Source organism: Puma concolor, chromosome C1, assembly GCF_028749965.1.
Source record: "Puma concolor isolate L17-30 chromosome C1, mPumCon1.1.hap2, whole genome shotgun sequence".
Taxonomy (NCBI): Eukaryota; Metazoa; Chordata; class Mammalia; order Carnivora; family Felidae; genus Puma; species Puma concolor.
In genome coordinates this window covers 1,951,610-1,978,823 of record NC_141674.1, presented here as the reverse complement: position 1 = coordinate 1,978,823, position 27,214 = coordinate 1,951,610, and the positions used below count along the sequence as shown (strand labels likewise).

The 27,214-nt window shown below is 65.8% G+C and overlaps 1 protein-coding gene across 5 annotated transcripts; it reads right to left on the bottom strand.

Annotated features, from left to right (window-relative positions):
• Positions 1 to 1,619: 1,619 nt before the first annotated feature.
• ARHGEF16 (Rho guanine nucleotide exchange factor 16) lies at positions 1,620 to 27,173 on the bottom strand. Of its 5 annotated transcripts, none has more exons than XR_015254379.1 (16): positions 27,043 to 27,173; positions 19,023 to 19,626; positions 17,114 to 17,159; positions 15,818 to 15,987; positions 14,582 to 14,638; positions 14,065 to 14,225; positions 12,348 to 12,500; positions 12,111 to 12,240; positions 10,399 to 10,473; positions 10,040 to 10,132; positions 8,807 to 8,958; positions 8,243 to 8,434; positions 7,509 to 7,576; positions 6,937 to 7,038; positions 4,638 to 6,446; positions 1,620 to 3,011 (listed from the first exon to the last, which is right to left on the bottom strand). XR_015254379.1 is itself a non-coding variant. In XM_086715469.1 (15 exons), exons 2-15 carry the CDS (start codon positions 19,605 to 19,607, stop codon positions 6,307 to 6,309), a joined length of 2,124 nt encoding a protein of 707 aa, XP_086571595.1. In that variant the 5' UTR covers positions 19,608 to 19,626; positions 27,043 to 27,173; the 3' UTR covers positions 1,620 to 6,306. The 5 variants fall into 5 exon arrangements, 3 of the variants coding, with proteins under 3 accessions (XP_086571595.1, XP_086571597.1, XP_086571596.1); XR_015254380.1 differs by having other exon boundaries at positions 5,700 to 6,446; XM_086715469.1 differs by having other exon boundaries at positions 1,620 to 6,446.
• Between the last annotated feature and the right edge of the window lie 41 nt (positions 27,174 to 27,214).

Sequence of the window (27,214 nt, the reverse complement as noted above, 5' to 3'; positions counted from 1 at the left end):
CTGTAGCCCCTCTGCCCTTCCCTTCGACACCAGCCTAGCTAGCTGATCCCCTCAGGGCAAAGCGTCTCATGGAGCGAAGTGACCCACCCTGTCCCCTTGGGCAGACACCTAGTGAGCAACCCGTGGCAGAGGAGATCAAAGGGACGGGCCACTGTGTTAAGGTCTTAAAGTCCCAGGAGGGACAAGGGGGGACAGATTGGTGACATGATACAGGAAGATGCGGTCACAGGAGGACCGGTTGTGAAGGCTGGGGGTGGAGCTGTGCAGGGTGGGCGGCGCCTGGAGGCCGCAGGGAGGCTCCTAGAGGGGACGGGGGACGGGGACAGGGGACCGGAGAGGACGGTTAGCAGAAACAAGGGGAGTTGTGAACATCCTTCTAATTGAAGTTCTGGAACAAGGAGGGAAAAAAATGACGGAAGCAACAACAGAAGTTGTCTGGCCAGAAGGTGAACCGTCTCAGACCAGAAGCGCTCCACGCATAACACAAAAGTAAAAGAGCCAGGATTCCAAGAATTTTAAGAAAATCACCGGCAAAGAGAGACTCTAAGACGCCCAGAAAAGAAGGGAAGTCCTGGTGACGTCAGACTTGACGGCAGAAACTCGGGAATTGAGGACCGTGGCGCTGTTTTCAAAGCACGGATGATGCTCGAGATTGATGTTACTGTTCAAGCGTCTGGAAAACAAAGTCAGGGTTCTTCTTGGGTCTCCCAAGTCCCCACTGGGTGAGCCCTCGAAAGCCTGATCTCAAGATGCACTCAGAGGACGCTCACCAGCAAGGAGAGAAAGCCTAGGAAGGTGCAGTGAGATGTCCCCACGGTTCCCGCATGACCTGCTAATGGAATCAGGTATTCCCCTGAGCCGGCAGCAGAGACCCCGAGAGTGTGTGTGGCAGGGGTGGGGAGGGACATCAGCAAGCCCCACGCAGCAGGTGAGCGCAACTGAGTGCAGACATGTGGTAACAGGCTAGGTCACTTCCTGCCCGGAGGGAATGTCATCTCCGGTGGAAAGTGGAGAAGGAGGAATAATAAAGCAGAGTGAGAAGGTAGATTAGCAAAGCCTTGTAAGTGGCTACAAAGGACATCAAAACACTGATCCGTGGGTTGCGTCAGACCTCATTCTGTGGTACTTTAACTGTCAAAGACCTGCCTCGAAGGACAAAAACATAAGCTTACGAAATAAAAGAAAGCCAGGGTGGGGGCGCCTGGGTGGCTCAGTCGGTTAAGCGGCCGACTTCAGCTCAGGTCATGATCTCGCGGTCAGTGAGTTCAAGCCCCGCGTCGGGCTCTGTGCTGACGGCTCGGAGCCTGGAGCCTGTTTCAGATTCTGTGTCTCCCTCTCTCCGACCCTCCCCCGTTCATGCTCTGTCTCTCTCTGTCTCAAAAGTAAATAAACGTTAAAAAAAAAATTAAAAAAAAAAAAGCTGGGGTAGGAGTTTTAACGTTTCTGGGCAGAAAGCATCGTAAGTGACTCTATAAATACATGTACAGATAAATGCACAAGACAGTAGAGGCTCTGAAGTCCATAAAAGTGACACTATAACAGGTAGAAATAAACGACGGTGGGTGATTTTTTAACGTGTTCCTTAAAAAAAAAAAAACACGTTAAGCAAGCAGGACATGAGCAATGATAAAATTTTAATAAGCTCTAACATGCGTGGTATACATGTAAACTTACGTTCATATATTTATATTCTTATGTACAGAATTTATATTCGTGTATATAAACTTTACATTCAGCAAGTGGAGAATGATGGGGCACTTAAGCCTAAAATTCCATTGAAGATGAATAAGGAAGAAAAAAACTAGCAAGGCTGATGATACTAAAAAAAATTTTTTTAATGTTTTATTTTTGAGAGAGAGAGAGAGAGAGAGAGAGAGAGCGCGTGAGCAGGGGAGGGGCAGAGAGAGAGGGAGACCCAGAATCCGAAGCAGGCTCCAGGCTCCGAGCTGTCAGCACACAGCCCGACGAGGGGCTCAAACCCACAAACTGTGAGATCATGACCTGAGCTGAATTCGGATGCTCAACCGGCTGAGCCACCCAGGTGCCCCTCGATAGTATTTTTAAACGCAAAGAGAAGATGCAGGAGGAAGGACTAACTTACAGACGCAACAGAGAGGAAGACCTAAAAATGATGTTAAGAATGATTATGTATAAGTAACAGAATTAAAAAAAATTTTTTTTAACGTTTATTTTTTTGAGACAGAGACAGACACAGAGCATGAACAGGGGAGGGGCAGAGAGAGAGGGAGACACAGAATCCGAAACAGGCTCCAGGCTCTGAGCTGTCAGCACAGAGCTCGACGCGGGGCTCGAACTCACGGACCGTGAGATCATGACCTGAGCCGAAGTCGGACGCTTAACCGACCGAGCCACCCAGGCGCCCCTAAGTAACAGAATTTTTAAAAAGTGGGTAAGTTTTGAGGGAAGATACGAAATGTCAGGATTGATGCTGGTGGAAATACACACTTGCACAAACCCACCACTGCAGTAAATACAAGTAGTAACGGAAGCCAGCCGCCGCCCGCGGGAGGGCCTGGCCGTATGCCCGTCCAGGTGGCTGGTGCCAGAGTTGCAAGGCCCCGTGAAGTTGTCTAATGGGAATTGTTCCGGAAACTCTCTGAAACCGAAAAGCAGCTCACCTCATTCTGTGAGGCCCATGTCAACCTGGTTCTGAAACCAGGTGAGGGCGGGGCAAGCAAAGGAGATGACAGATCCGTCACGGGTGCGCACAAGTCCTAATCCCAAACATGCACCACTCCAAAATGCTCGCAAAGTAATAACCTGATCCAACATGAATGGCCCTTAAGACGGCGGGACAGCATAACATCACAAAATGCCTCGACGTGTTTGTGACATGAGGAATCAGATGATTGTCCGACAGGAGCAGAAAGAACATTCTATACAGTTCATCTCTTCAGGAGGTAAGGTCTTGGAGGCCCGGGTGGCTGCAGGCAGGAGCTTTGCTGGCAGTGGTCACTTGCCGAGAATCTCTCCCAAGTCTGGTGGAGAAGCTGAGGGGGTTCGGATCTTTAAGCGACGCGACGCTGGCCAGCCCTGCCCGCCTAGCACCCCGCCCCCACCCTCCCCGCGGCCTGCATCATCTGCATCCCCGGCCCTGACCCGAAAGCCCCCGTCTCTGGCTGTCCTGCCCCAGGAGAACACAGTGCGGGAGACGGGGCTCTGCTTGCTTTGTGCCGGACCCCCTAGGGCCCAGGAAACACTGCAGAAGGAATGGAAAGCCGGAGCGTCTCCTGCCCCAGGCCCCAGCAGAGCTCTGTGGCTCGGGCCACACTCGGTGCGAGCGAGACACTAGAATGTGAGGCTGTGGGGAGAGAACCCTGCCCGGTGGTCGGGGGGCAGGACCAGGGAACAGAAAAGCTTCAGACCAGTAAAGGAACAGAAAAGGGCCGACAGACCAGTAAGGATCAGCAGGGCGGGGCATAAAAATCGTATATAGCATATGAAATGTGTAAAACCTATAAAACTCGATCGTGCTTCAGCGGAGGCCATGACCAACTAGGAAACAATTCAAAGTAAGACGCCCTTTACCTCCCCAAGAAAACCCGTCAATGCCAGCAGATTAATCTGGCAAGAGGATGCGGGAAGCCCTGAACCAAATTAGGAGAACAGACCGGAGAGCCCCCAGTCTGATGTGACCCCGTGCCCAGAGAGCTCCATGATGGCCCGGCAGGGGACAGCTGGGGTTGGGGGTCTGATCTTGGGGATACGGACAGTAACCAGGAGTGGCAACGTGAGCAGGATTTGTGGACGCCCAGGGCCAACGGAGGTAAGGGCGGAAACACCTGCGCGTTGAAGGGGCAAGAATCGGGGCTACGGGGGCTCCCATCGAGTTTCAGGGACTGGGGAGCCCCAGGCACTGCTAGGGTCCCGCCGTGGACACCCAGGGGCACTGGATGTCTTCAGGGCTGTGGGCCCGACCACGGTGTCCCCACCAGCCACCAGGGGCGCTTGATTGGGGGGGGGGGGGCGCCCTGCAGAAAGGCCTTGGAATGTTTCGGAGTGGTTGTAATAGGTGGGTGGGCGGGGACACCTCGGTGTCTGTTCACACTGGGCCCCACGGGGGTTGGCTGATGTCCTAGGAAGCCCACTGACCCCAGCAGCAGGCCCAAAAGGGGCGGTGCGGCTGGCTGGGAGGAGGGGCTGGGCTAGATTGCTTCTGGAGACCCCTCCCCAGCAGGGCAGGTGTGGCAGAGTTCACAGAACCCCCAGGAATCCGGGGGTGGGGGGCAGTGCTGGGCACTGCCATGGAGGAAGGGTTGTTTGGGGTCTTGAGACCTCAGCTGGGCTAGAAGGCAGATCAGAGCCATCTCTGGGAGGGGCCGGGGTCCTGGCTGGCCTGCCCCGCCCTCAGGAAGGCACCTCAGGCTAAACGGAGGCCCCTCAGAGGGTGTCGAGTGGGCACTGGCCCTGGAGGGAGCCCTGGCCTTCCACACTTCACGGCCCAGCCCCACCCCCCGCCCACCTAAGCCCCTCCAGGCCTCCAAGCTGCCAGGGCCCTGTGCTTCTGGAGCCTGCTTTGAGGGGTTCCCGTCCTAGGCTGGTCTGGCCCTGCCCGGGTGGGCCCAGCCCCTCCCCCGGGGTCCTGGGGTGTCCTTCCTCCTGGCTAAGCACCTTACCCCTTGCTTGGGAGGACGAGGGGGCTCCAGCCAACCACTGTGCAGACCGAAATGGGCCTGAGGTGGTGTCCTGGCCCCAAGTCAGGAAGTCGAGGGCCTGGTCTCAGGGCTTTCCAAACCCTCTTTGCTCCATTAACTGGAAAGGTACCTGGCAGAGGGCGGGCAGTGGACAGGTCTGCCCTTCCCAGGAGCTCGGGGGTCGGTGGGGAGAACAAGCAGGCGGGCTTCCTTCGGGGGAGCTGGGCTTACACAGAAAGCTGCCCCCACCCCTGCCTGACACACACACATGCGTGTGCACACGCCCGGCCTCCGCAGCCAGCTTGCCCGCACAGCAGTTCTGGGAAAAGAGCCGGGAGTTAACCCAGCTCACAGGTGGGCAAGTTGAGGTCCCAGATTCCCACCTGTGCAGTTAGTGGCAGGAGCTACGGGGGGCTGACTCCAGTGACTGGACCCTGCCGCTGTCCCACCGCCCTCTGGTCGTGTAAAATCCCTGCCCGGGACCCCAGACCCTGCTTGGGCTCTGACCTAGGCCTGGTCCTTCCGACCACCTGTGGCCACGGAGGTCACCCTGGAGGTCGGTGGGGAGGAGGTGCTCACCCCTCCTGGCACTATACTTCTCCCCCAACCCCATTCGGTGGGCAGAGCTGGGACAGCTCATCCCCACCGGGCCCTCCAACTGGCTCAGGCCGGCCTCCCCTCCCCACCTGGCCGGGCCTAGGACCGGGAGAGGCACAGCTCAAGGCCTGCCCGATCACCCCCTTCTGGCTGGGAGTGTGGAGCCGCCCCCCTGGCTTTCAGACCGGAGCTCCAGCGGGATCTGGGCAGATTCTTGTCATAATGGGAGCCCCCACCCCAAGGACAGCACTGCCCGAGCCGAGGGGGCCCTGGGTGTGGACAGACTTCCCCACCTGCACGTCCAGGTCCTGGGGGGACAGATGGGCCCTGAGGGAGGCGGGGGTTGGTGGGACATCCCAGAAGAGCCCCCAGACCCACTAGCCAGACGGAGCCCACTAGCCAGCAAAGGAGTGGGGACAGGGGTCAGGAGCCACTGGCCTCGCTCACCAAGCTCCAGGCGGACAGTCCGGCCAAGGCCACAGACGAGCACGGGTGATCAGGAAGGGGGGGGGGGGCCGGACACGACCCCGGGACCCGGCCCAGGTGACTACGCGCAGGGAGCCGGTCCTGGCCGGTGGCACTCTGGGGATGTTGCAGGGACTGCCCTGGCCTTCCCCGAGGCGCAGGCTCCCATGGAAATCCAGGAGCTAAAGAAATACTTTCTTTAATGTCTGTGAAAACCTCAGTCAGGATTTCAGCACTGGCACCAGAGTCCGCTCCCTCAGGCGGGACCTCCTCTCAGAGAGTGGGGCCCTCGGTCCCACGTGGGGGGCAGGAGAGGCGAGGGAGGAGCCGGGCCACGTCCTGCGTCCGGTCATGTGCCCTGCGTGGCGGTGCGGTGGGTGCAGGACGTGTGGGAGACGTGGGGCCAAGCTGGCATGGCCCTGACAGCTTGGGGGAGGGTGGCCCCCGGGGGGGGGACGGCGCATGCGAGCTTCCCACCGGATGTGTCTGCAGCCGGCACTGCAGCCCCCAGCGCCTCGGGAGACCCGCGGGCTGTCAGGCTCCTGGGGGCCGGTGGATCTGCGCCCCTCGAATCGCCGGGCAGAGCGGGCTACACGTCTGTCTCCACGCGCAGGCGCTCCATTCTGCGCACGTTGCCCTCCACGGCCACGCGGCTGGTGATGCATCGGGCGAAGTCCTCGGGGAACCAGCCCGTCTCCCCATCTCTCAGCCTCTCGCCGTAGAACCATCCTGAACACAGATGTGGGGCGGGTGAGGGCGGGGTCCGGGCACGAGGGCGGGGCTGCGATGCCCTCTGCGCCGCTGTTCCAGAAGGCACCAGGCCGAGGCCCCTCCCTTACAGCGGATCACCACCGGCTCCTGCCAAGGGGGCCCGGTTCCGGGTCACACGGGCACCTGGTCCTCCATCGGCAGCTCGGCCCGGATGCCGGCGCATGCCCCGTGCGGGCGTGTGCAGGGGCCCCCGGAGTAGCACAGTCACCCTCCGCCCACTTATGACACAGAGTGACAAAGGACCTGATTCTGATCCCGTGACTCAGGGACATTTGAGGACACCCCTGAGGGAGGGTGCCGAGGGGGCCTTGGAGCACCGTGAGCAGTGGCAGAAACCGTGTCCAGGGGGCCAGGGTCAGGGTGCACCGCCCACACGGGTGTGCCCTGGGCCCTGACGGGGCTGGCGGCCTGTCGCCCGGGGCCTCCCCACCAGCGCCGTTCCACTCACCGTCTTCCTGCTCCAGAACCAGGACCACATCCGCCTGCTGCAGGGTGATCTCGTCCGCCTGCTTGGCCAGATAGGCCTTGGTGACCTCCACCTGGGGCAGGTCTGCGGGGGCAGGTGGGGTGGGGGTCAGGGGCAGAGCTGTCCCCGGGAGGACGTGGGCTCCACCTCCCAGCACATCCCCCGTGGCCTGGTCTCAGCGGGGCCTGGGCTGGGCACACGGGCTGGGGACACGTGGCAGCCTCCCCCGGAGGCCACGGGACAGGCTGCCCCTGCCCGGCAGAGGGGGCAGGTGGCTCCTAAGGGGCGGGGCTGGAGCCAGGCTGACGATCTATGGGCCGGCCCGGCTCCGCGTGCTCCAGGTACGGGGCACGGTCCTCTCCCCCGCACGGACGAGGCGGCCCTGGGACAGAGCTGGGTCTGTGCGCACAGACGGATACACACGTACCCTGGCAGGTCACCCTGGGGGCAGACAGTGGCACGGACGGAGGGCTGGACGATACCTCTCAGCTCCGTGCCGCCCCCTTGCCCAGGGCCGGGGAAGGGGTCGCGAGCCCTGTTCTCGGTGCGCTCACCTCCTTTGTTGGCGGGACTCTGCCTCTCCTTGTGTGTGAGAGCCACGATCCAGCGGGCCCGGTCACTCCTGGGGCAGGACAGAGCGTGGGTGAGGCCCTGAGGCCAATCCCGCCAGCCTGGGGACCTCTGGTTTCACACGGCCCACCCCCAGTGTGGTGCTGTGCAGGGACAGGGGGTCAAAGGGCCTCCCCGGGGTTCCTCAGGCGTCCCCCACGGCCCTGGAGCTGTGACCCGCAGTGATGATGAAGTTCACGGGACACTGGCATCCTTTCATGACCCCCCACAAACCAGTTCCCTCAGGGGCCGGGTGTGGAAAGTCACAGGCAAGAGGGGCAGCAGGCAGGCTTTACCGAGTCAGGCCGACCCCGAGTCTCATCTGCCCAGGGTCACAGTCAGGCAGCAGCTGCACCCCTACGACCCGGGCGCTGGGTCCCAAGCCCACCGTCCCTCCCTCCCCTGCCCGCTGAGCCCCCTCCCTGTGCTGCCCAACGCCCCCCAGCCTGTTCTGACCTCATCACCCCCACCACTGGCGCCCATGCTCGAGCGCCACTAGCCTCACGGCTGCTTCTTGGCAGAGGCCTCCTGCCCCAGGACCTTTGTACTGTGGTGCCTCTGCCAGGCCCTCCTCCCCGGGCCACGCCGTGCTGGTCAGGCTGTCCCCCTCCTGGCATTCCCTTTCCCTCCGTGGTCAGGTCCCCGCCCCGCCCCGCCCCAGGACCTCCCCCCGACTCACGCGGAGTCGGACGACAGCAGGATCTTCTCCTGGCGGCCCTCGCTGTTGTGCAGCAGGGTCACCTGGAAGGGGTGCGGCACGGAGGAGCCGCGGCTGCCGCCGCCCCCCAGCAGGGAGGGGTCGGAGGCCTCCGTCTTCTGGACCCGGATGTGGTCCACTTGGGCGTAGTCCTGCACCACGAAGCTGTCCTCGCTGCAGGGAGACAAGGGGGCGGCCAGATGCCTCCGAGGGTGTGTGGGCGGCCCGGGTCCCCCGCCCGACGGGGGCCAGAAGGACGCTCCTGAGGGCTGCCCCCCTCCCCCACCCCCTGGGGAGCACAGGCGGTGCGCTTTCTCGTCCCCGTGGCCTGGGCGGGCAGACCCGGGTCTGCAGGCACAGGGAGAGACCTGGCCGCCCCGCGTCACATGCAGGGGGACCCAGGCCGCTGCCGGGGCCGGGCCAGGCTGGGAGGGGGCCCCCACCGTGTGCCCCAGCTCTGAGGTCTGAGGAGGCCCGGGTGACTCCCCCAGGCCCCTCCCGGTCCCCGTCTTGGGGCCACATGGCCCGGCACCCACGGCGGCCTACCTCTTCTTCTTGGTGACCACCAGGACGTCGTTGAACAGAAACAGGTAGCACGTGGGCCGGCTGGCCAGTTTTCGGAAAAGCCCGGTTTCCTCCACCACAGAGAGCTCCCCACGCTTCAGCAGCCAGCGGGAGGCAGAGATCAGCGGGAGGGACTGGAGGGAAGGGACGGGGAGGTGCCTGAGTCGGGGCGGTCGGGGGGCGGGGTGTGGGCGAGGATGTACCGAGGCCGGGTGGGCACCGATCCCTGCCTCCAAGGACTAGGTGACTGCCCCCTCCCCCCGGGCTGGACCGAGGAGGAGGACAGTGAGATGTGTCCTCGCCTCACACAAAGGGCTATTCAGTTGGCCGACAGGCACAGATGGGGCAGCTGCGCTGTGCCAGGTCCCTGGCCCAGATCCTGCTCGGCCACCCAGGCAGGTGGGTGCCCTCCCTGCCTCCGGCCGGGCCCAGGGACTCTCCAGGCACCTACTGAGCACCCCCTGAGCCAGAGAGGCCCTCACACCCTCGTCTGGACCTCCGTGGCCTCCCTCTGTCACTCCGTGGCCCTCGTGCCCTGCCCACAGCACCTGCTCCAGCCCGCTGGGCAGCCTCTGCTGGCTGATGACAAGTTGAGGCCTGGCCCACAGAGCTGCCTCCAGGCCCTGACTCCTGTAGAGCAATTCCCAGGAGGAAGCGTCTGTCTGTCTGCTCCTCTCTTGCTGCTGGGCGCCACCCTCCCCAGGAGGTGCTTCCTGCGGAAGCGGGATCCCGGTGGCCTGGGGCACAGCGGGGTCCTGGGCAGCCGGTGGGACCACCCCTGGACCATGGGATGGTGGGGGATCCGTGGGGACAGAAGTCTGAGCCCTGCCCGCGTGGGACGGCCTTTAGGATGCCTAGGCCCCCCCCCTCCCCACCCCGAACTGACGGACTATTCCTGGCCTCACGGGGAAACCCAAGACGTGCGCCGGCCTGGACATCGTCCTGCCCCCTGACCCCAGCATGCCGCCTGCAGCCCTGGGGGTGGGGGCACAGGCCAGAGAGACCTGCGTACCCACTGAGCCTCGGGCAGGAGCGCCGAAAAGCTGAGCCTGTGGCCAAGGGGGTGGGAGTCACAAGGGTGCCGGGGAGGCCGAGGCAGAGGCCCCGGCCCCCTCGGTGCGGGCGCCCGCAGGGGCCTCCCTCCAGCCGGAGCCCCGAGAGGCGGTGGCCCCCTGACCCGCGACGAGCCGGGCGAGGAGCGGTGGGGGTGCCCACCTTGACCTTGCCGAAGTCCAGCTGCGTGTGCAGGGTGTACATCTGTTCTGTGCGCTCCATCTTGTGGGCTCCCTCGTTGCACCGTCTCACCAGCTGCGAGGCGGGCGTCGGGACAAAAGGCTGTGACGTGGGCAGCGGCCCGGCCGCCCCGGCCCCGCCCCCGCCCCTGCCCCCACGGGCTCGCCCATCGTGTTTCAGCTCCGCTCCCTCCGTGAAAAGCTGGAGACGGACGGCGCGGAAACCTTCCCTCCCTCCCTGCCTTGCCCTCAGGGTCTCCACTGCTGGGCGGGGGTAGGGGGGCAGCATTCAGGCCCGGGCTTGGTCTGGGCGCCCCCTCCTCTCCCCTGGACCCTCCTCACCTTGCTGATGGCCTTGAGCGCACGGCTGGCGGCCTTGTACCTCTCAGGGTGGCCCTGACTCTTGAGGCAGAGGGTCTGCAGAGAGGACACCACACGTGAGGCGCCGAGGACCCTTTTGCCCTCCAGGCTCAGGGGCCTGCGCGGGCAGGGGCGCCTCCACTAACGTCACACCGGGCGGGGCCGCAGGGAGGTTGAGGGCCAGTGTCCAGAGGGCTCCTGCCAGGCCGCCCTGGGGTGCACGGCCCCCAAATGGCTCTGCTGGGTCAGGCTGGTTCGTGGGACCTGGAGAGAGCACGCTCCTGGGACCCCAGCCCTTCCAGTCCTTGGCTGTCTTGGACTGGTCTGGGAGGTGCCCGTGGCCTCTCTTTCTACGCTTCCCAGAGGGACCTGGGAGGTCTGATGTCCCGTCTGCTTGGAAAGATGGCACTCTAAGCGGGAGCCACACGCTGCCTCTGTGTGCTGTGTGCATGGCTGCACGTGTACGAGTATGTGCACGCAGATACACCTGCCTGCATGTGTGCGAGCGTGCACACACGCGTGTGCCTACATGTATACAAGCGTGAGCACGTGTGCACCTGCGTGTGTGAGCGTGTGGACACGTGTGCACCTGCATGTGTGCGAATATGTGCACACATGTACACCTGCCTGCATGCGTATGTGTGCACACATGTGCGCCTACATGTGTGTGAGGGTGTGCACATGTGTGTGCCTGCATGTCGAGCGTGAACACACGTGTGCAAGTGTGAGCACACGTGTGCGCCTACATGTGTGCGAGCCTGAGCAATGCGTCTGCCTGCATGTGTGCTAGCCTGAGCACACGTGTGTGCCTACATGTATACGAGTGTGAGCACACGTGTGCCTGCATGTGTGCGAGTGTGTGCACACATGTGCGCCTGCATGTCTTCAAGTGTGAGCACACATGTGCACCTGCCTGCATGCATGAGTGTGCACACATGTGTGCCTGCATGTGTGTGAGCATGTGCACACGTGTGTGCCTGCATGTTGAGTGTGAACACACGTGTGCAAGTGTGAGCACACGTGTGCGCCTACATGTATACGAGTGTGAGCACACGTGTGCGCCTGAATGTCTTCGAGCGTGAACACACGTGTGCACCTGCGTGTGTGTGAGCGTGTGGACACGTGCACACGCATCGGCTTGCATGTGTGCGAGCCTGAGCACAGGTGTGTGCCTACATGTGTACAAGCATGTGCACACGTGCACCTGCACGTATGCCTCTTGCCCCCACCTGCCCTGCAGCACTAAGCAGGCATCTCCGAGGCATGAGCCACTCCAGTGAGCTGTTCAGAGCTCCACGCACGGAAGGGAAGGTGATGGGCACCCGGGCTGCCCTGGGGGCCCACAGCCGGGACAAACTGGCTGAGGATCCTGGAAAGGAGGCAGCGGCCTAGGACCCACCCTCGGCAGAGGCCCGGGCAACCCTGGTTCTCACTCATCCACCTGAAGGAACCTCGTGAACCTTCTAGTACGGGGACGAACACCTGTGGAGTGCTGGCGCCGCTCCTGGCACAGAGCCCGGGGGGAGGGCAGGGTGGGGGGAGGCTATCAAATGTCAAAGCCGTCTTACAACTGAGTGACGAGGTGGGGGAGGGGGCGTGCCGTGCTCCACTCCATGGGAGGGGGGACCCGGGCAGCTCCGTCCCGGCGTCTGGCCGACCTCCCTCCCCGGGCGGGGTCCGCGCTGTGTACTCACGTCCGTCAGGAGGGGCAGCCGGGTCACCCTCTGCATGGGGAGGATGAGGAAGGAGATCATGGGGAGACCCCCGCACGCGGGACGCTTCTCGATCTCCCTCAGGGCCTCGTGGAAGGCGGCGTTGCTGCTCCTGCGACAGAGAACGGGGCTTCCGAAGTCAGGGCGGCGGGAGGGGAGGGGGAGCCTGCAGGAATGCGCCCCGAGACCGAGGCCCCCCGAGACCGAGGCCCCGCTCACATCAGCCTCTGCAGGGCGCGCTGCTGGTAGACCTCGTTGGAGCAGTAGGCGACGTAGGGGTGGAAATGCTGCTCCGCATGTTCCTCCAGGATGTCGCTGATGTCCTCCACGCACACCTGCGCCTTGTGCCGCTGCTCTAGGGCCTCAAAAAACCTGAGGGGTGAGAGCGGGCTGGGGCCTGGCCGTCGGGGACTGGCTGCCCAGGCCGGTGGCGAGCCGTGACCTTCCTGGGGAAACCCCGGGACGGGTCAGCTCCTTCAGCCTGAAAAATAGGGCAACTCCGAGGCCACTTCCTTCGAGGTTCTGGCGGAGACCCCGGGGGAGCCCGCAGGCCGGACGGGGAGCCTGCTGCTCTGGTTTCATGCCCTGGACTTGGGTCAGGCCGGCCCGGAGCCCCGGCTCCCTCTGCCCGGCTCAGGGTGGGAGTGGGGGCTCTGGGCGGACTCCCTGGTAGGGACCCCCCAGGCCCTGCTTCCCCCTGGGGCTCCCTTCCGAGATCAGCCGTGACTCGGCCTCGGCCACGGACAGGAGGCCGCTGCGCCTCAGGAGGCCGGACGTCCCACCCCAGGACAGCGACGGCCAGCCAGAGGCCCTGGGGAGCTCAGAGGCAACCACGTGGCCGCTTGGCACAGAGGACAGCCGGCCTACGGCGGCCCCGGGCCCTCTGCTGTGCCTCACAGACACGGAGCTGAGGGGCAGAGCTGGGTGGAGGGGCAGCCACCCTCCCGGGCCCCCACGGAGTCAGGGGCTGCAAGCTTCCCCGGGCTGGTCACCGCGGCTCCGCAGGAAGACTGTCTCCAGGGACAAGATAGCCACCCCCCGCCCACCCCGCACGGCCCTGAAACTTCATGGGGCAACAGGTAGCAGGGACTGGGGGCTGGGGGGCTCGGGGGGCTGGTCTGATGCTGATGTGAGTGAACCGGGGCTGAGCCACCTTCTGTCACCTGCCCCACCCTCGTCTGCAGAGGGGGGCTCGTGGGGCCCACCTATGCAGTTTAGAGAGCATGCTGGGGCATGAGGGACGCTGTCCCGGGGTCTCCTGGGACCCAGCGTTGTGTGCAGCTGAGTGCACACGGGTGCATACGTGGGCTGTGCCCTCCGTGGGAGTAAACACACACGTGCACCCGCTACCAACCACACGCACACTCACGCAGGCACATATGTGCACACACACACGCACACACCTGCACAAACACATACACACACGCACTCGGGCACATGGACGCACACACACCTGTGCAAGCACAGCCACTCGGGCGCACGGATGCACGCACACAGCTACGCACAGGCCTGTGCAGGCCTGGCCCCTCCTCCACCCTGGGCCTTGCAACCAGAGCCCCGGGCCAGGCCCAGACACCACCGGGCGGAACATGACCCGAGGCTGCAAGTGAAGGGCCCCCCCCACCTCGCCCCGCCCCGTGGGCACCGCCCGCCTCGTCATTCGGCCGCCTTCACCTGATGTCCCGGTGGGGATGTGCCCCATGGGAGGAACTCCACCCTCTCAAACATCCAAGGGACAGGGCGCTGGGGCTGCCGGGGCGCCCGCGGGCCTGGTGCCCAGCCTGTCCCTGGCCCAGCTGTCGGCTGCCTCAGGGCCCGAGAAGGTTCTCGCGTTCCCTCCCGGCGGGCAGCAGCTCCGATCCGTCCACCCCGCAGTCCCGGACCAGGAGTGTCCTGGAGCCCCAGCCCTCCCGCCCTCTGTGGGCGCGGGCCTCACCTCTGGCTGGCGCTCAGGACGTCCAGGATGTTGGAGAAGAGGTGATGACGCTCCATCTGGGTCATCGTTGCCTGCAGCTCCCCGGACTGCAGGAACTCGGCCACCAGGATGCCCAGGCTGTGCTGGTACGAGAACTCCGACGTGAGGATCTCAAAGATGGCCTGGCGGGGAGGACAGCAGCTGCTGGGGCCACCCTGCGCCTCGGGGGTGCGGTCAGGGTGCAGGACGGGCCGGACCCGGGGCAAGGCTGGGAGCGTGGCCGTGGGGACAAGAGCCCGACACCTGGGTACGTGCTCTGGCTCAGCGGCTACGAGCCGTGATGCTGGCGAGGACTCGCACCCGCATCCGAGAAGGGGCGACAGTAGGCCCCGCCACCCCGCCAAGGGCATCAGCCATTGTCCCAGTGCCCGGCCCAGGAGGTGTCCCCATGACCACTGTCCCCTGTGCGTTGTGTGACCCAAGCCAAGTCTTGGGCACAGGACTGGACCCCCCCCCCCCCCGCCCCCAGCCCCCTTACCTCCTGCCTCTTGCGCTCCTCAGCAGGCAGCCTGTCCAGGATGCCGGACTCCACCACCTGAGGGGGGCACAGGCCTAGGGGTCACGGGGTGCTCATCCCGGAAGCCCATCCTCCCTTCCAGAGAGCCCCGGGGCGGCTGAGGAACGAGACAGGCATCTGGAGGGGATGGCCGACAGACACCCGAGGGTGGGGAGTGTGGGCTCCGGCCCCTAGAGCTGTCCCGGGGGCCGAGAGGCCCAAAGCCACCCAGGAGAGCTGAGTGGCGAGCCACGGCCATGACTCAGACACACCTGGCCCAGGGGGGCGTGTGGCCTGCCCGGGAGGTAGGGGAGGCGTTCCAGCTCTCCACCCCTGCAGGCCCAGCGGCCCTTGGCTGCCCTGGCTCGCGTGCTGCCCATCCGGCCACAGTGTGTCCGCGGTGGCCCTGCAGAGCCGGCCAGGCCGCCCCACGGCCCAGGGGCACCCCCCTGCAGGACCCAGGGCCACCTGATCCTTGCCCTCCTCCCCTCTGGGCTGGCCAGAGGCCGTCACCAGCACCTGGGCCGGGAGTTGGGGGGCCGGGCAATCCCCTGCCTCCTCGTCCAGCCCAGAGGCTTGGCTGAGATCCCCCGAGCTCGGCCAGGAAGAGAATCTGCCAGCATTTTGAGGGTGCGGGGTCCTGGACCATCTATGCCAGGAGACCACCCACACACCCAGGCTGCGTGCAGCTCTGTCCCTGGGCCCTCGGGGGACGGGTCACCAGCGCTTGCCCTCCTGGGGTAGTGGCAGGCACCTCCCCACACACACCTGCTCAGAGCACCAGGGCCTCTGTCCCAGCCAAGCTCTCCCCGGAGACCCCCACAGCCCTAGGGCAGGGCCCTCGCCCTTCCCCTGCCGTCTCCCCCTTGGACCCTCCTGCCCCTTTCCAGGGCCTCGGAGGGGGGTCCTTCTGCCCACAGCTCCGCAGGCCACTCTGGGTCGGGCGAGGGCCAGGGGCTCACCTGTGGGGGGCTCGTCACACATGCGCTGATGGCACGGGCCCCTAGCTGCTCTCCTTCCCTCAGGACCAAACCCAAAGTGCCCTTGGAGCAGGGCGGCTCTGAGGGTGCCAGGAAGGGGGGCCCCCTGCAAGCTGGGCATAGGAGGGTACTTCTGGAAGCCTCCTCCCCTCACTGGGAGGAGGACCCCGACCGGCTTTGAGGGGCCAATCGCCCGTGGGCTCGGACGCAGAGCGTCACCCCACCGTCCTGGCCTCACCTCCGGGAGCTGGCTCCAGGTGATCTGCGCCGGCCGGTAGCTCTTGACCACGATGGGGGCGTCCGCCTTCCCGGTTCCGTCGGGGCTGGACGGCTCGTCGAGCAGGTCGTCGTCAGACTCATGGCTGGTGTTGAGGCCCCGCTCCCGGATCTCCTGGTAGAACCTGGGGTCTGGGGACAGGGGGTGTGTCACCGGCAGGCCTGGGGGCTCTGAGCGGGTTCCCCCCTGGAATCTGCGGGCTGAGTCCTCCCCGGGAGACCCTGAGGGCATCAGGCGGCTCAGGGCCCCCCACAGCAGGCTCCCCTCAGGCTGGCTGGCTCCCATGGCTGTGCCCGGCCGAGCCCTGGACAGGGCTGGTGTTCCCATGTAGAATGTGGCACCTTCAGACCAGGGCCGAGCTGACCAATCAGAGCCGTGGGGGCCGCCCTCGGTGGGGGCTGCTCCCAGGCTGGGCCGAGAGCAGTGGACGCCTGTCCCCGAGTCCTCCGACCCGAGGTGCGGTCTCCCGCTCTCCCACTCTGCAGCCATCACCAAACCCCCTGCCCCCCGGGGGCCAGCTGGCGCCTGGCTCAGGGCCACCAACCCTAACCCTTCTCTTCCTGTCCTGGCTCTGAGACTGGGCACCACCACTCCTCTCCCTGGGGCAGGAGGAGGCCCGGATCCTGATGCCTCCCCACCCCCAGGCCTGTGGCTGTCCACACAGGGGGGCCTCCTCCTGGCTGAGCCCCTGCACCCTAAGAACCCTGCCCCCTCACAGCCACTGGGTGCTGTATCCTGGCAGGCGGGCCCCTCCCCCGCCCCTCCCCCTCCCTTCCCCCTCCCCTCCCCTCCCCTTCCCCGTGGGGTCCTGTTGGCATCACCCCTCAGCAGGCCAAATGCACTGCTCCGGGCCCTCCCGAGCCCCCAACACTGGGCTCCCTGTGTCCCGTGGGCAGTATACACAGCATGGGTGTCTACACCCTGGCGCCAGCACCCCGTGGCTGCACCGGTGCAGACGGGCCTGGCACACACATGCACGCTGGACAAACGTCTCCTGGGGTGAGTGTGGGCGCTCTGTCCATCCCCTGCCCCTGGAACAGCACAGAAGAGCCCGAGGGAACTTTCCAGACACGTCAGAACTGCACGATGAGACAAGCCACCAGGACCTCCAGCCCCCAGAGAAATCCCAGTCGGCCTGTTCTCCCTGCGCTGCACCAGCCTGCCCTGCCCCCCAGCAGCCCCGGCGAGACCAGCCTCAGCTGCGCCCGGCCTGGCCCATACTGGCCTCTCGAGGTCACGTCCCTTGGCCACACTCACCGTCCTTGAAGGAGCCCTTGTGTGCACGTTTCCGCCCCAGCGTCCTCTGTGCAGACAAGAGACACGGAAACAGGGCCGTCAGTGGGGAGGAGGGGCAGGTGTGAGTCCACAGCAAGGCCACCCTGGGGGCCCGGAGATCTCATAGCACCACATGTGAAGGCATGCTCAACAGGAGGGGGCCCCTGCTGGGCACGTGGAAGGTGCTCGATAGACGTCAGCTCCACAAGGAATGCACGGCCACCAAGCAGAGGCTAGGCCAGGTAGGGCAGGGTGACCGAGAGCTAGGCGGATCCAGGAGGGCTGCCTGGAAGAGGCAGGCAGGCCTGAACTAATCAAGAGCGGTGCTCGGGACAGCACGGTGTTCCGACTGGGTCTAGAGAGAAGCCCAAGCGAGGCCGGAAGGGTGTGGTTGGAGGGGGCTCAGAAGGCCCAGGGTGGGAGCCGGGGCCACACCGGGGGAAGCAGAAAGGGCAGGGACTGGCAGGTTAGTGTCGAGCTCCCAGCACAGGCCTGGGGTCCCAGCAGCTGCTGGCAGGGCTGCAGAGGCAGGTGGGGGCGGGCAGGGTCTTCAGGCACCCCCGGCCCCGGCAGCTGGCCGCACAGAGCCTGCCCTCTTGGCCGGGACACGGTTTTTCCCGACCTCGGGGCTATGCAGGTTCCGGGAAAGGGAGAGGTTTCTTCAACAAGTTGGGGCCTGAAAACTCCCCTTGTGGGTCTGGAATGTGTGGCGCTCCCCCCACACTGGGCCCTGCTCCCCCGCCCCGGGCCCCGGGCCGCCGCCCCCAGCACCCCTACCCCTCCTGCCTCTGGGTCTGGGCACCTACCCAGCGTTCACCCTCTGCTTTCTGCCTCTGGACCACCTCCGTGCCCCTGCTCGGAGTTCCTGGGGAGCCCCTCCTCCGTGCTCTGCTGGCCCCCCAGGCTCCCCCAGCCCAGACCGGAGCACCCCGGCGCACGCCTGCCCCCTCCCTGCCCTAGGACCTCGCTGGGGGCCACCTACAGGGGTGCCCTCGGCACCCCGGCTCCAGCTGCGCAGGAAGTCAGGAAACGTCTGATGCGAGGGAGTGAGGTGGCAGCTGGACGGGCCCTGGGTGGCTGCAGTGTGCCTAGGTCCTGAGGCAGCTTCTGGGGCCCGGGCATCTCAGGGAGGCCTGGCAGGAGCCGCGCCCCACCTCCAAGGCCACGGGCATCTGAGGACTGCGGCCAAGGTGGTCCCCGGGGGTCCCCTCTGCACGTACTCTGACGGGTGGGCTTGGCTTCTCCTCCGCCCGCGGCCACGGCTCCCGGTCCCGGTGACAGCCCCCGGAGAGGCGGCCACCGGAACATCAACTCTGGGCACGGGGGCCCCTTCCCACCAGCCCTGTGCCCGGCCCGTTCTCTGGAGAGCACCGAGGTAAGAGTGGCTTTCGGGCAGGGCGGGGAGGGCGTGCACGCAGAGAGGGCGTCACGCGTCTCCTGAGTCCCCAACCTGGGGGGCCCCTCGGGCAGACCCACCGAAGCCAGGTGCTGCTGTGAGGTCGGCACTGAAACTCGTCCTTCAGACAGGCCGGCTCCCCTCGGGGCTCAGAGAGAGAGGCTGCCTTCGGGACGCTCCGCTCCTCGCTGCAGCTGAGAGCGGGGACCCCCGAGCCCGGGGTCCTACGGAAACCCCCCGACCTCGCCGAGCCTCGACTGCCTCATCTATAAAGCAGGCACACTCACACTCCACTCGCAGCCTGCCCATCAGACCGAACCAGATACGCGTCAGGACCCTGCGCGAAGTAGGTGCTCACTGAATGGCAGCCGCATGAGACAGGTGACGGTGGTGGTGACAGCGAGGGTGACAGTGAGCCTCCGTCTGTGCCTACAAGCTCCCGAGGCCCCTCGCGGCACGGCCCCCGCCCCGAAGTCCAGGCGGCACGGCCCCTACCTTATTCTTGGCCGGGCACCGAGCGGGAGGCTGGCTGGGCTCCTCCGCCAGGGCCTGGAGCTTGGGGCTGAGCTGGAGGGGGCCCCTCTCCCCGCCCGGCGCCTCCAGGCCCTTCATGGCCGCCCGGTAGGATCGGTTCCGTAGGTTCCGTCTCAGCGCCCCCCCGGGGCCCGCGTCCACGTCCATGTCGTCCAGGGAGAAGCTGGGGGCTGACAGGAGCCGGGGGTCCCGCCGGGCGGCCTCCTTGCTGAGCACGGCCGCCCCGAAGCTCTGGTGGCGGGCCGGGGTCTTGGCCTTGCTCGACACGGCCAGGCTTCTGGGGATCAGCTGCTGAGTGCCCATCTTGAGGGCCGCGGGGCTCTGCGTGCTCAGGACGACAGCCCGTGGCTCCTCGTCCTTAGGGGACACAGCGGGGGGCACCGGGGTATCGAGCTGGAAGCCTTCGTTGTCCCTGAGCTGCAGGGCGCCCCGCACCATGGGGAGCCCGGATGCCGGGTTCCCCCTGGCATCGAGCCGCAGCTCGGAGTGGAAGCGGTATTCCAGCAGCTTCTCTTCCAGGGAGCTGTCCGAGTGTCGCTGGGACATGCTGAGTGGCCACGGTGTCCTGGGGCGAGAGGGCAAAGGTGAGGGCAGGTGGACATGCACACCCTGCAGCCCTCCTGCCCGCGGGCCCTGCCCACCGCCTCTCAGCGCCTGCCCGGCCAGGGACCCCGCTCGGGATGCAGGGCCCGGAGGCTGGGAGGGGGGTGTGCGGGGGGCGGGAGGCTCAGGCCTGCCGGGACCCAGCTGCTGGGACCGGAGCGGAGGACAGGCAGCCCCCCGCCCCCCCCACCGTGCTTCCTCTGGTGGGTGCCCACGCCGAGGACGGACCCCCAGGCCGGGGGGTGCAAGCGTGCGGCAATGAGGGGCGCGTGGCCCCCGGGCCCTGCCAGCCCGAGCCGGGTCGGACACTGGGCATCTTGGCACCACCTCCTCCTGGTCGCCGTGAGCACCGCGAACAAAGCTGTCTGCGGGGCTCCCGGGACCCCGGCCTCCACCGCACCCCCACGTTCCAGAGCATGCAGGGCCAGTCTCCGCCGTGCTGGGGGAGGTCGTGTCAGCTCGCTCACTCGCGGGACACGCCAGCCGTCTGTGTTCTCGGTTTGCAAACGAAGACACGAGGCCCCGAGAAGCCCAGGAGCCCCCGGGGTGTGGGACGCGACGCGTGGGAAACTGGGGGCTGACCCCCGGCGTGTGTGATTCCAGACCCTCTCTCTTCACCGCTGCGTGGTGATTCCCGCGTGGCTGGCTGTCTAGGTGGCCTTTCTGCGTGTGCAGTGACACGCCCGGACTTTCCCGCATTCACGGACTCTGAGCAGGGCCGACCGACCCCGTCTCAAGAGCCCACTGGGCACGGTCCCTCTATGCCTGGATGCAGAGGGGGGAGGGGGGCGTCTGCAGACACCCGGGGCCCACAGCCCCCGCTCAGTCTCCCTGCATCCCGTGGATGCCCGTCCCTCCGGGGACCCCGAGCGCCTCACACGTGCAGAGCCCCGCCGACCGGCGTGGGGCTGGTTCTTCACCTCGGTCTGGCTCGTGCCGGGCCGAGGGCGCACGGCCCTGCGGTGTGGACGGGCCCGCCGCTGCCTTTCCACTGTGAGGGCCCACACAGGCCTCCCAGCCACCGGCTTCCGGCCAGCGACCGTCACATCCCTCGGCTCTTTTCTGCGCCTTCCGCTCAAGATCGGCAACGTGGGCAGAATGGTGACAAAGCCTCGGGAGCAAGGCTCCCGCTCGCAGGAGTCGAGTGCTGCCGCGGCCCGGCCCTGGGCTGCGGGGCTGCGAGGAGCGACGCCCCAGCCGCCGGGCAGAGCCATGGCCACAGCGACCCGCGCTGACCAGGGCAACAGTCAGGGTCGGGAGGACCTTGGAGGCCTGCGGGAAACGCACTCCTTTGCACCTCCTCCTTTCAACGTTAACGCAAGCAAACAGAGCCGCCGCTCCTGTGCTTCTTGTAGACACGGGGCTTGTGCACACGAGGGTGGAAGCCCATTTTTCAGGCGGAAAAATCAAGTCTCCGAATCTGCAGCCCAGGTGGCTGAGACTCCGCGCCCAGCTTCCGCGCGGCATCCTTTGCCACGTTCCCTGCCGATCTGGGAAGGAACGGAGACGCAGTTTATCCGACAGCTCCGTGGGAGTGAGGCGGTCACCTGCCCTCTCCTGCCCCGGGGGGGCGGAGGGGGGCGCGCAGCCAGAGGTGCCCGGGCCTGCGCCAGGCCTCCCGGGCCTCTGGAGTCGACGGCTCCCTGGACCCCAGGGACACCACTGCCATCCGTCCCAGGACACGCCAGGCAGGTCCCAGCCTCAGCCTACCTCCCACACTCCCCGCCCAACCCTGCATCGGAAGTTCCCGGCCCGGCCTCGGCTCCAGAACCCCTCCCTGAGGGGCAGCCGGGCCCCAGAGGGCCCTAAGCCACAGCACCGGCCGGGGTGACAGGAGCAGCCGGGAGCCTGGCTGCCTGTGCTCCGACCCCCAGCACACAGGGTCTCTGCTGAAGCCATCCCAGAGAGGCGAGTGTGGCTGCCTGAGGAGCCCTGGCCGCCCCCACCCCGGGAGGACTGCCCACACATTCCTGGGGACATTCTGAGTCGCAGGCAGCCAGCGGCGGGCGGTCCCCCACCCTGGCTCACCCACCCCCACGTAAACTTTGCATTCACCCAGGCCTGGCCGAGAAAGGGGTTTCTGGTAGACTTTGACCTCTATGCAGGCCAAGCAAAGTGCCCCCGAGTGGGGAGCCCGAAGGCTCGGTCAGTCCTCTTAGTCTGGGAGGCGTTTACCGTGGGGGCATTTCACCTCGTCGCCCTGAAAACCGGCACCGTGACTGTGCCTTCCACCTGCCCCATCCCCCGTCCTCCCCCTCCCCTTCCCCACCTCAGGCCCTAGGCCTGGGTCTTCTGGGCCCAGACCCTGGACCCGGACCCTGGACCCCAGACCCCGGACACAGCCAGTAGCAGGGCTGCTCCCAGCAGGGGGCAAAGTCTACTCTGGGGACAGGAGGTGCCCCAGCAGGAACCTGTCGGGTGAGCCACTGCTGGGTGTGACCTCCGTTCTCAGTAAGGTGGCCGCACCCACAGGCCTGGAGTGCCACCCGCGCGGGGACCGAGGCCCGAAGAGGAGTGGATGCCATCCCAGGGCTCTGCTGGACCTCCAGGACCAGGGCCGGCTGCAGCCAGCTGTCGGGGGGGGGGGGGTGCAGCTGACATGGGCACACTCTGACCTCCTCCTTCTAACCTCAGGGTTCTCACAACTCCCCGGGCACAGGTCCAAAAGTCACACGGCACCGAGAGGCCTACCGTGAAAGACAGGTGTCCCCTCCTCCACTGCCCTGTCCCCCACAGGCCACCGCTCCGGGCTCTACAGCTTTTCCCCGATGTCTGCTAGCCTGAGATCTCCTGATCGCAGAGGCCAGCCTCTCCCTGCCGTGTGGACAGGATTCCAGCCCAGTACGCAGGACCCGTGGGTGTCTGTGTTAGTACAGCCGGCTCGGCCGAGCAGGACGCCAGCGCCTGGCCTCCCCTCGTTAATAATTCCCTCTTGTTGACCGGCGGCTGTCCTCCTGTTAACTCCCCACGCGTTCCCGTGTCCCTGCCTCGCGTGTTTGGACCACACACTCCATGCGATCAGTGCATCGGCCCTGGTTCTCCCAGAGACCCTGGCCTCTCTCCCCGGCGCTCCCTTCTCTGCGCCCAGATCCCATCCTGGAACGGTCCTGGAGCTCCCCACCTTCCTGAGGCTACGAGGTAGCCTCACGGGAAGCAGATCTTTGTCCCTGGGGCGGGTAACCTGCTGAGCTCAGAGTCCCGTGGGAGATTATTTTCTTCCAGAATCCGGAGGCCTCCTTTCTTGTCCGGTGCTCTGCTCCTGGGAAAACACCAGACACGCTCCGACGCTGGCTCCCTGGACGATCACAGCCTGGGGCGTCCCCTGCCCTGTGGAGGTGTGGCTCCCACTTTCTGGTGGGGGGTGACAGGGAGCACCAGCACTCGTGGGGAAAGGTCCACATGCACTCCCCGAGCCACAGACATGTGCCTCCTTCCAGCCCCTTCCTTGGGCCTCGCAGGTCTGGGCGCATCCTGGTGATCTCTCGTGCAAACTTTCCCCCGCCTGTTTTCTCCAGCCCCTCTTTCTGGGACGGCCCGGATCCCGCACTCCAACCTCTGGCATTGTCTCCACGCTGCGGCCTCTTCTGTCCTGGGTTTTCATTCTCTGCCCACGCCGTGGGAGATTCCAACTCTTCCAGAAACCAGCACTGTTGTTTGCACGTCCTGCAAAGAGCCGTCCAGAGCGCCCTGTCCCCGCGGCGTGCTACGGCTTCTGTCGACGCTGAAAAGGTCGCTTGTGGTTCCTTTCTGCTCCCTGGCCGTCCCTGTATGGGCCTCCGTCGCCAGCTCGAAGGCAGCAGGCCCTCCCGGTCCCTCTTGGCTGTCTGCTTCGACTTTAGCAGGGAAGACGGCGCCGCGCAGGGAGTGCTGCTGCCCCCATGCTCCTTGGGGACCCCCGCCCCCCGCGTCCCCACCCGCCGCCTCTCCTCTGGCTGGTCGGCTCTGCAGAGCGGCTCTCCCCAGGTTCTCACTGGCTGCTGGCCTTGGCCTGGTGTCCGGGGGCCAGTGCAAGGGAGGGGCCGAGGGCACGGACTCGGGCAAATGCCAGCCACACTGTCCGGGCAACGGAGCTCCCGAGAGGGAGGCCAGCTGCCTTGCGGCGACCATGGGGTCACAGGGGCGGGTCTGCTCCCCGGCACAGCTCCTCCAGAGACACCCGGGGCCCTGAGGGCTGCGTGCTGCGTGTCCGTCTTCCCGAGGGGTCTGTGGGTCCTTCAGGCCCAGGGACGATTTCGGTTCACATCTGCACACGCGGCTGGGCTCGACGGTGAGAAGCGAGCTCTTGGCTGTGGTGGTGCGAGCTCCGCCCTGCTGCCCTCGCCCCGGTGCCGCATCCTCCCGGGGGGCCCTGGGGTCCGTGCCCAGAACCCACCCACACGGGTACTTAGCTTCGAGCCGGCAGAAGCCACCAGGGCGCATCACAGGGGCTTCCACACCCATCCACACCACCTTTTAGGTGACTTTCAGGGGACTTCCTGCTGTCTCCGCACCGGGTGGGCGGGGGAGGGTGGTGACCTGTTGAGTCCTTGGAATCCATGGCATTTAACTCTCTTTTTGCACTCCGCAGCCGGCCCGGTGTCCGAGGCACAGGTGCAGGGACAGGTGAGGGGCACCTGTGACTTGGGAGGGAGGAGGGGCAGCAGGCGGGGTCAGGGAGGACCAAGTGGCCGGGTCAGCGGGGCCTCAGCGGCACTTGGTGCCGGGGGTCCTTGCAGCCCGGCGCCCGGCTCCTGCGTTCTTCTCACCAGACGGGCTCCCCGGACTCCGTGGGCTCAGCGCCCGCCCTCCCGCTGCCTGACAGAGGAGATCAGTCCGCCTGGCCCTGTGGCCCTGTCCACAGCTGCTCCCACAGCCACTGGGACCGCTCCGTCCGTGGGGCCTCTCTGTCCCTTCTGCCCTGCCTCCAGGTCCGGCTGACCCCACCCTGCCCGGTGGGGCCTGGCCTCCCGAGCACCAGACCCTGGTCTTTGCTCAGGCTGACTCGAGCCACGATGATGGTCTTATACTTGGGTAATTCTGCAGGGCCGTGCTCAACCGTCAGAGTCACACGGAATCTGGGGGCAGGATTTGGCCGTGTAAGTCACAGAGCACACAGCAGACGGTTCCATTTGCCAGGTGGCCAGGGGTGGTTCAGGGACTCTCGACTGCGGTGGCCTTGCCCCCCCCGCCAGGGACACCTGGCCATGTCCGGAGCCAGTTTTAGAGGTCACGGCTGGGCCTGACTTGCTGCCCCGCCTGTGTGGGCGGAGACCGTGCCTGCGGGTCAACACCTTGCAGGGGGGACCTGTCCGGAGCAAATGTCTGCAGTGCTTAGCTTAGCTGACTCCACCCCTCCACGGTGGGGGTCAGGGAAGCCCAGCCCCGCAGAGGCCCCCTCCCTTTCTGGTGGAGACCCACTGGCCATGCCCAGCCTGGCACCCAGCCTGGCAGCAGGGAGGGGCCGTGCTGGGCCCGCCCCACGCAGAAGCCTCCCGCTGCCTCTTGCTATGAGGCTTCCAGGCTCGGGCAGCAGTCACAGAGAAGACCACCTTCCCGGCTCAGTCTGCGACGTCCACGCCCCCTGGCTCCTGTGTCTGGGTCCGGACGTCCCATAAACCTGGCTCCGGGCCCAGACTCAGCTGACACGCATGCCATTTCCCCAAAGAAGCCTCTGGATGGGAAATCAGAGCCCCGACTCTGACGGGAGCTTGGACAGGTGACCAGCAGGTGTCTTCCAAATGCTTTCTCCCCCGCAGTGTCTGCGGTCCCTCCCCCATCTTCCGGAAGGTGGGTATGTTCCCTCGCTGACAGGTGAGGGAACCTGGGGGGGCAGGGGGGTCAGGCTGCCTGTCACCAGAGAGCCGGACGAGGAGCCAGGCCTGTGCTGACCTAGATGACCGTCCTGCGGGGCCCCGCAGACGGGCAGGGATTCTCACCAGAAATAAAGACGCTCTTACAGACGGTCGGTCGCTCGAGCACGGTCACTGCCACGGGCAAAAACGACCAGCAGCCGCGATCCGTCTGGAAACCGAAACTGAAATTCCGGGCCCCAGACAGACGCAGGGTGAGTGGCTGTGCCCATCAGGTCACGCACACAGACTGCCCCTCAGGGACAGCACACGTGGGGGCCCCAGCAAGCCCCTCCACCCCTGTGCCTCATGTCCCCTGCTGGGGAACAGCACTTCCCGGGCGGGGGCGGAGATGACCCCGGGGACCAGAGCTCTCCCAGGCTTCTCCCCTAAAGGAGGCCCTCTGCTCGGCTCAGTCCCTCTCACTCTCCAGGTGACATCTGTCCAAGGGACTTAACACCTTACTTCTTCCCGAGGTCCGCACCTCCTGCCGCGCTCTCCCACCAGGCCTGGGGGAGCGGGGGGCAGCGCCTTTGGTCTACATGGGCAGAGGTCGCCCTGTTCTTGTGGCCCGTGGGCAACCCCAGAACAGCTCAGCGGCAACTGAGTCGGGGCCCTCTCTGTGGGTACCCTGACTACCCCCTTTTACAGATGAGGAAACCGAGGTCCAGGAGCCTCACGTAACTTGCCTTAGTTCATAGGGAACCAGGGCCCCCACCCCTAAGCACTCGGCCACGGGGGTGTCAGGGTGGACAGGGTCAGACGCCCTCCTGCTGGTCCCGGCCAGGTCCCCGACAGGCGCCCCCCGAACCCCCACACCAGGAGGGGCAGATTGTTCACCTCAAGGAGAGGGAGGAATCAGGCCTTCCCGGGCTTCGGGTCAGATGAAGAGGTCCCCCCCCGCCATGCCGGGTGCTGGGCTGAGACCCACCCAAATCTCAGAGGGGGCTCTTGCCTCCCGGATGCAGAAGCCGAGGCTGGCGTCAGCAGTAAATGGGGCCCCCGGCCCTCCAGAAGCTGCCCCCCATACCCCCCTCCTCCTCCCCTACTAGGTAAGAGTGAACAGCACCCCTGCCCCCCACCCGGGCCTGCCCACCACATCCACCGGGTGGGGGAGGCGGTGGATTTTGGTCTGCTGTGGGCGGATGTTCGTTTCCGGGGCTGCTGACTCTTGAGGCCAAAGAGGGTTTGGGCAGCAGATTGCCGGGAGTTTGGGGGAGGGTGGTTTTGTCCCCGCTCCTGACCTCCATTTCCAAAGGTCCTGGGGCTTCCTCAGGGTCTCCCGGCTCTGATGTCTGAACAGGAGACCCTGCGACAGAAGCGTCCCCCCGGGGCTCGAGGGGAGGCAGGGGGCGGGCAGCAGGACGCCGGAGGCCGCGCGGGGTGGGGTCCGGGGACCCGGGTCGGGCCGCGCCCGGGCTGCGGGCTCCGTCCCGCGGCGGAGGGAGGGCGCCGCCAAGTTTCGCCGACCGCGGGGCGCCGGCGGGAAAGGCGCCCCCGGGCTCCCGGGCCTCCCCGCCCCCACCCCGCTCACCCGTCCCCAGGCTCACCTGCGCCGCGCGCCGGGCGGAGGACGTGGCGGCCGGCGGGCGGCGACTCGGGCCGGTGTAGCCTCCGGGCTCCGCGCCCCGGCCCCGCGGCCGCTCGGGGCCGCGCTCCGAGCGCCGCCGGTCCCTCCCAGGCCCCGCCCCCCGCTCCCTGCGCGGCCGCGGGGCCGGGGTG